The 7,526-nt window shown below is 40.2% G+C and overlaps 1 protein-coding gene across 2 annotated transcripts; it reads right to left on the bottom strand.

The window, feature by feature from the left end:
* Window positions 1-282: 282 nt before the first annotated feature.
* c5h16orf87 (chromosome 5 C16orf87 homolog) lies at window positions 283-7,254 on the bottom strand. Of its 2 annotated transcripts, none has more exons than XM_064337202.1 (4): window positions 7,034-7,254; window positions 5,988-6,084; window positions 1,944-2,123; window positions 283-721 (listed from the first exon to the last, which is right to left on the bottom strand). In XM_064337202.1, exons 1-4 carry the CDS (start codon window positions 7,097-7,099, stop codon window positions 603-605), a joined length of 462 nt encoding a protein of 153 aa, XP_064193272.1. In that variant the 5' UTR covers window positions 7,100-7,254; the 3' UTR covers window positions 283-602. The 2 variants fall into 2 exon arrangements, with proteins under 2 accessions (XP_064193272.1, XP_064193273.1); XM_064337203.1 differs by lacking the exon at window positions 7,034-7,254 and adding an exon at window positions 6,379-6,512.
* Window positions 7,255-7,526: the final 272 nt, after the last annotated feature.

A 7,526-nucleotide genomic window follows, 5' to 3' on the forward strand; every position in this document is an offset into this window, starting at 1 on the left:
GACATTCAGTTTATTGGAACATAAAGCACCTATTTCACAAACCAAAATTCAGAGTACATTGGTGAAAAACAAAGTAAGTTAGAGACAAACATAAACATGAAACAAACTTTTGGCTCACATCCATGTTTTATTTTTTAATTTAAGTGTTTCAATCTTCAATCATAGAATGAAATCTGCTTCCCCAAATCCCAAACAGCCATTTTCAAAACTAGTTTATGTTCCATTTTTAAAAAACTCAGGGTTATTTTTTAGCATTGCAAAGAATACTCCATACATTCCATATAAAATTGCTTAAAACTATATTTTATTTACATTATATAAATATTTACACACACATATATTTAGATTTCATGTAACTTCTGAATTTGTTGTTTATGGAAAGGTTCTTTTCACATCATCCACAAAGGAGTAATAGGTTTCCACAGTCTCACGGTATTCTGGCCACAGCCAGGGCCTGGGCCAATCAGAGGCAGGGATTACCTACTGCAGCTCCATCAAAAGCACTTCCAGGTCAAGGTTCATTTCATTCCCACCAGGCCCGCCGCGGTCACTCGTCAGAGACAGCGCAGAGTTTCCTCTGGCCTCCGCTCCCGACATCCCGCTTACAAGATTAGTCTCTGACCCAGGATCTTCCTGTTAATCTCCGCCAGTGCGACGGAGAACACGAAGGCCTTCTCGTCCGAGAGATTGGCGTAAATGTCGACCTCCTTTTCTTGCTTTTCTGCGATGGGTAAATTTCACACAAACACAAAAAAAAAAATCTAAGTCAGAGGTGGATTAAAAGAAGGACAGGCTATAAAAACACAGTTGTCACCAAGGAGTGACAACAGGCTTTATATGCGAGCAATAAGGAAAATGACAAAGCGATTCACAGTTAATAACACCGTATGAATGTGACGGGACCAGAAAGGCAGGTATGTATCTGAGAGCTTCTCCTGCAGCTCTGTTAGCGAATCTGGGCCGACAGAGAGCAGGCACTGCCGGCGACATCATGATTAATTCACTAGTCAAACGGGAGAGGATGCTCATCTGTAAATCATTAATCCTCCCCGAGCACGAAGAGGAAGCCAGCTCATCCTTCTGTCATGAAATCATGTACCTATAAATACTTAAACACCGCCATTTTCCCTCCAATATACGTCATATGGTATGCACAGGGTTTTTCCAAGAAGCAAGCTTTTTGTGGTTTAAATTTTTTTTCTTCTTCTTAAAACACACAAATACTGCCATTTTACACTCAGATCTTAGGCCTCTCAGTACCAGCATAAGAGGATGTTGCCTGGCGTTCTCACAAGCTTCCTGAGAGAGAACATTCATTCACCTGCTGGCTCACAAACCTTAAACTACCTGCAGAAGAAACCACAGGGCTGTATCTGCAACATTATCATCAAGTCAGCCCTCTCCATATAAAAGTCTGTGTGTGTGTGTGTGTGTGTGTGTGGAAGGGGGGGGGGGGTGTTAAAATGCATCAAAGTGATAAATGCCTCCTCTCTCTCATGGTGACTCAGTGTTCAGCTCATTACTCTAACTGAACTAGGGTCAGAGATTCTCCTCTCTTCCAATGACTGAAAACAAAACTGCACACACCGCTTCAGTATGAGAGAGATGCTGTTAATTATTAGCAAGGACCACATTCATTTCACTTTCAATATGCTTCGCAAAACCCTTCTCTGGAAACCCTATCAGGAAGGTGTCTTTTCTGAGTAATGTTTCAAAGTTCTAAGTAGTAAGCCACTGGCAATTTGAAATGCAAACCCACAAAATAGATTTTTCCTGTCTACAAAAACATCTTTGACCCATGAAAAAAGAACAAACTGCTGAAATGGAAAACAGTCATGAAAATATACTTGACAGAGGGGTATACTGAACAACACACACACACACACACACATACACACACAGTCACATATTCATATACACACACACACAATATACAGTTTTACCTTTCTCTTCTTCCTGCTTCTTGAGAGTGACCGTTTTTGGCCGGCCCCTCCCTCTACGGATCTGCTCCGATTGGCTGTTTGTGCGGGACCGCCTCCTGTTCTCCATGTCATTGGTTGAGACTGAGCTGATTTTCTCTCTGCGGATCCTTTCGGTCCTCCTCCTCTTTGCATCTAGCTTGTCTGCGAAAATGGGTGACGCAACAAACCAATATTAATGTAGTAATGTAGTACTGCAACTGATACCGTAGACATTTTGGACCGTTTGCACACTTTTTATTGTTCTACAGAAAGACGAGAAGCTCAAGTAAATGCTTCAAGATTCCTCTACCACAGTGGCACCAAACCCATGTGCCAAGAAACCTGCCTCTAGAAAGAAATGTGGGTCAGGACATGCCTACCCTAGTTTGTCCAATGTCCAAGAATTTCCAATTCGCTATTCACAACCATAGCTAAGTTCAGTGGTCCCTACTTCAAAATCAGGAGAGCAAAGACATCCGCAGTTCTCCTCCGAAACACGTGGCGTCGCCAGCTGCTGCTTTTCACACTGCAGACCTCAGCTCAGCTAGCATAGGGTGGAGTCCTGCCACATGCAGCTTTGGCATGCAGTCCGCGTGCACTCAATCGGCCAGCAGGGGTCGCTAGAGAGTGACTAAACATGTAGCCGTAGCAAACCGAGCGCTCCCGTTCCCTGCTCTGGAGCTACTGGCCTTGATCTGCACTGACACACTCCGCATTCCATCTGAAAGCATAGGGCACTCGTGCGCCACAACATGGTGCCTTAACCGGATCAGCTATTGTGGGTTGAGAAACATGTCGTACAAACACGTCACATGATTTATACCTTGTTTTACAGAGATCAGTATTGGCAAGGGGAACACATACAAAGAACCAAGCCAGCCTTTAAGCATGTGTTGCATTAGCATGAAAGGTGTCTCATTTGGGGCTCAAACATGTTACTGCTGGGTTGCTGGATTTTTGGACTTCCTGTAGTTTAGACTGATGAAAGCAATCATTCCTACCATGTTTAGCTGACATACTACTACTACTAAACATACACACACACATACATATACCGCCCCACACTGTAGTTTATTTTTAGGTAATCTTTTAAAATCCTTCACCTTCACAATGGACTTCAGTCAGAATGTGCTTTGACTCTGGCAGGCAGAGAGACTACGGCACTCAAGTGAAGCCACTTCAAATTAAGCACTGGCCTACTAGGCCAAATGTGTCAACAGCTAAAAACAAAAGGCAGGTTTCATTGATCTGTCACAGAGAAAACTGGGTCCAAGCCTGAGTGAATACCGTGCGGGCTCCATCTGTTTATAAGTCTGCTTAATATACATGTGCTGTACGTTTTATTTCGGTACTGGTTTGTTCAACTGCACCACGATTTGCATTGTACAGTATTTTCTAGGCCAGCATAATTTGAGGCAATATCACCCTTGGTAAAGCATTTGCAAACTCTGCATTTCAACAAAGCTTCTTTTGATTAGACTGGACTTGTCTGCATCGTAACCGTTTCTTTTCTGCAAGACTTGGTTGCTTCAGGAATTCCCGCCTTGTCAATAAGCTTGTCCTAGCAGGAGTAAAGATCTTTTTGAAGAGATTAGGCACATGACATAATATTGTATGAAGGTCATGACAAAACAGCCGAGTTATGTCACAGTGTGTTTGTGTCCTTCATACATACTACTTGGGAGTTCTTGCTTTTGCTTTCAACATTATTAGTCATGTTGAAAGCAAAAGACACCATAATTTACACAAATTACTAAACAAGTCACTCTGTGCAGTTCATGGGCTTCCAGAATTAACCCAGAAAACGCATAACTAATTTCCTGAAAATGCTCAATGAGTGTGCGAAACTTTCTTCCGTTTAAATGCTCAATACATTTCTCATTTCTAGCTACACATAAAGCATGCCTTCCTTCACTTTGTTAATGACAAATACGTTTCAGAGATGAAGAAGCCTATTCCCTCCAACTTCAATGTCTTCAGGTAATGAAGTGAGTGTTGCTTTTGCACTTTGTGTAAAACATTAACAGTTTAAGTTGTAAAAGCAAACAAACTAACAAAAAAGAGTCTGGTAATGCCCTGCATACACTGGGGTGATACTGTTGGACTAAACGTCTATTATGCAATGGCAAAATGCAGTATCATCTCAAATTCTGAAAGTTATTATCAGACAATAATTTAGACCCATGCTGGAATGCATAAACACACAGTGCTGAACCAACCCTAGCTACAGAGCATGTGTGTGGTACTTGAGGTCTACAACTTTTGAAAACAGTTTCCTCTTTACTGCAGTCATTTGCAAGTCAACAAGGAATTAATGTTAAAATGCAGACAAACAGTGACATTAACTTCAAAACAAAAAACTAGGTAAAGAAGAAAGGAACAGGCCTTCATAGGACTCCATAATCTAAATCAATAAGCAGTAATTTAGTCTACCCACCCAGCTGAAAATAACAAATACTTCTCACCTGAGAAGTAAGTTACTTATTCACCCAGACCAGTGTATATATTACTGAAAGTACGGAAAGTATCAGAGTCCCTGTTATTTTGTCCAGTAAACTGACCAACCCCAAAAGAAAACATTCTCGCAAATGATGGTGGTGTTTAACATTCCATTCATAATTTTAAGATTGCAGCTTAAGTGATTCTTTTTCCTTAAAGGACACTCCCAGGATGAGGTATCACAGTAACTAGTAGGCAGAATATTAAGATGATTTCGATCACACACAAACTTCACTGTATCTGTGACAAATGCAAGATAAAGGGCATCACATTTTAAGGCTGCCTGTGACAATGTACTGAGGCCAGGGCATGTATTGATAAAACAGCCAACACCAGAGTAAACAGGAAGAACTGATAACCGGTGACACTGCACTCTCTGAGATGGCTCCAGCATTATCCAGTGTAATGCATAAAATTTCCCTGATTTTCAGAAGCACTGCAGCATGCATTAAAAGGAACAATTTCTTTTGGTTCTAGAAGAACTTCACTGTTTCTGTTTTTCCAGTGAAATTTGAAACCACCCCCTTTAATTCCATCATGCCAACGTCTTCTCTTTAAAAATTCACAAACGATTATCAGTACTGACCACATGCCTATAATTAATATTTGACTGAATTATTATTATTATTATTATCATCATCATCATTTGCATCTAACATAAAATATGTTTTTATGCGAAAAGGGTGTGCCCAATCAAATCTGTCCCAGAACAAAGAGGCCAGAACACACGGCATGGATCCGGCTAGCTTTCTCTGCAAGACTGAGGCAATGCTTTATTTATAGGGGGAACACAGGAGAACCGAGTGAACAAGCTTTTCTGCCTGGAATAAAAAATGAGCACCATCCCCCACACTTCTTAAACAATCCAATCTACCCACTATACACTCATTCTGAAATTCCTCCTTGTCACTAAAACGGTACAGGCTTGTGGTTTCAAATCATCTTGAAATCACAAAAAGTATTTCATTGTAAAATAAGGAAACGGGAGGGGTCGTATCAGGTTTCACAAGCGGGCTTAGCCATAAATGGAAAACGGAAGTTGGCCTTGTGTTGTGCCAATTCTCCTCAACACAGCAATGGCAGTGATCTCAAATAAGCAGGATAGCTACTCAATGTCTTCGAATCCTTAAAGACTGTTTAAATGTTAAAACAACACAATAAGTTAAATAAAATGATCGCTTGTCAGTCCCGCAGGTTTTAATTGAATGCACAGCTCAAGAATGCGAAGTTCTTAGAAAATATTGCTATTACTGCAATGTGTACTGTGAAAAAATAATTATAATTGTGAGCACCATGTGGCTAAAGGCATATGCAACTTGCAAACATTTCTTTTGCCACATGGCGTAACATAGCAAACATTTCTGAGCAATCTAGCCAGGACAGTTCAGTGAGTGAAAACAAAACCGAGTCTTTAATTTAACAAAAGAAAATGAGTTACATTGGATAGGTTCAAAATGTTATTCACTTAAAAAGTAAATAAAGTAATGTTTGGTGACATTATCGCTTGTCAAAAGTAGGCTGTCATACCTATTGTTGGCGGCGATCTCTCGGTTAGTTTGGCATTTAGAAGTTTTCGGCTTATGAACACAAAGCCACAGGGACAAGACTTGCAAGCTACTGGAATCTAATAAATAAAAGAAAGACGAGGTTATGGCGTACCTTGGCATTGATTGTTGCATTGCATGAACATACTGTAACCTATAATATAATGTAACAGTTTATTTTAATAGACACAAACCATGTTTCCATGTAGCCTATTACACTGTTTGTATCGCTACGTTAGCCTATTCAAATGACTGAATGGCTGCCATGATATGCTAAACATTTCGTGGAGTATTCAATATTATTCCTAACTGATAATGATACTTGGTACAATAAAACCTCTGCTTCGGTGTCAATAAATTCATTGGCAACTTACCATATACCGAGAGGCATAAATTCACGCTGCACTATTAAGCTTCTAGACAACAGATAACATAAATCGTCCCTAATACAGAATTAAAATACCCCGACCAGCCTGCCTATTATTAAACACCAATGACAAACCCTATAGGCTATAATCAAAAATGCTCTGAATTCACCTTGACATTTTCAAAATATGTTCACTTTTCTTCCAATCTATTGGGAAATCGGCGACATATACATTCACATTTCCACGCAGCGAGGTGTCGCATTAAGCTATTATTGTCAAGAACCATGCAGTGTTCACATTAATATACGCAACGACATATTATTGCCTTTAATATTATACAGCCTATTATAGTTCAAATATTACAGCTACATAGTATTGTAAACTATGATATGGGTACGTTGAACAAAGCCAGCAGACGAGTGACACGACAAGAGTTTATATCACGATCTCTGTGAACAACTATAACCTAATATTTGTCTATGAACGTAGCCTAACATAATACAATAGAAGCAGCAGGCTACTGAGGCTTGAATTGTACTGCATTAACCCCATTCCACATCCTCTAACTTTTGTTCGCATGCACTCGCTTACGAAGAATCGCCGTATTTCGATAGCTATTTGCAATAAAATTATTATATATAGTTGGCTACGTGTACTTCACCTGTTGATCGCATTCTGGACATGATTTGGTAGCCATTTTCACTTTCTTGACTTTATTCGCCGACATCCTCCGCGATTGTTTTGATGGTATGTATATTTTAGTCCTGCGATATTGCTCAAAGTTCTGCCCGCTGTACTCCCAGTGAATTATGAAGTGCAGCTGATTCGACCCCGCGAGCTCAGGCACACCAAACCAACATCAATCACGTTAATATACTGAGCCTGCGCATTGAGGGCAAAGAGACCTTAATTTGCTTTCTCCACGTTATAGCAGGCAGAGAGCATGCGCGAAGAAGTGGCTTCAAGAGAAAAGCTTGAAAAAAAATACAGTAGTTATGAATTACAATTTCTGATTTTGTCTGCATCGCTGTGCTCTGTACAGAGCATGCGTTCGGGCCATGTCATTGTCACATGTTCAAATAACAACGTGCACTCATTGCGAATCTAAGGAAATGTTTGGTATTTCTATTTATTCCCTCGTGTACAATATATTC

The sequence above is a fragment of the Anguilla rostrata genome, chromosome 5 (assembly GCF_018555375.3).
Source record: "Anguilla rostrata isolate EN2019 chromosome 5, ASM1855537v3, whole genome shotgun sequence".
NCBI lineage: Eukaryota > Metazoa > Chordata > Actinopteri > Anguilliformes > Anguillidae > Anguilla > Anguilla rostrata.

Excerpts from the sequence above, each read along its gene's own strand:
- c5h16orf87 (XM_064337202.1), bottom strand. The coding sequence starts at position 7,099 with ATGTCGGCGAATAAAGTCAAGAAAGTGAAAATGGCTACCAAATCATGT. Across the intron at positions 6,085-7,033 it reads GTCCAGAATGCGATCAACAG|ATTCCAGTAGCTTGCAAGTC; the intron begins GTGAAGTACACG and ends TTTATTTATTAG. Across the intron at positions 722-1,943 it reads GAAGCAGGAAGAAGAGAAAG|AAAAGCAAGAAAAGGAGGTC; the intron begins GTAAAACTGTAT and ends TACCCATCGCAG.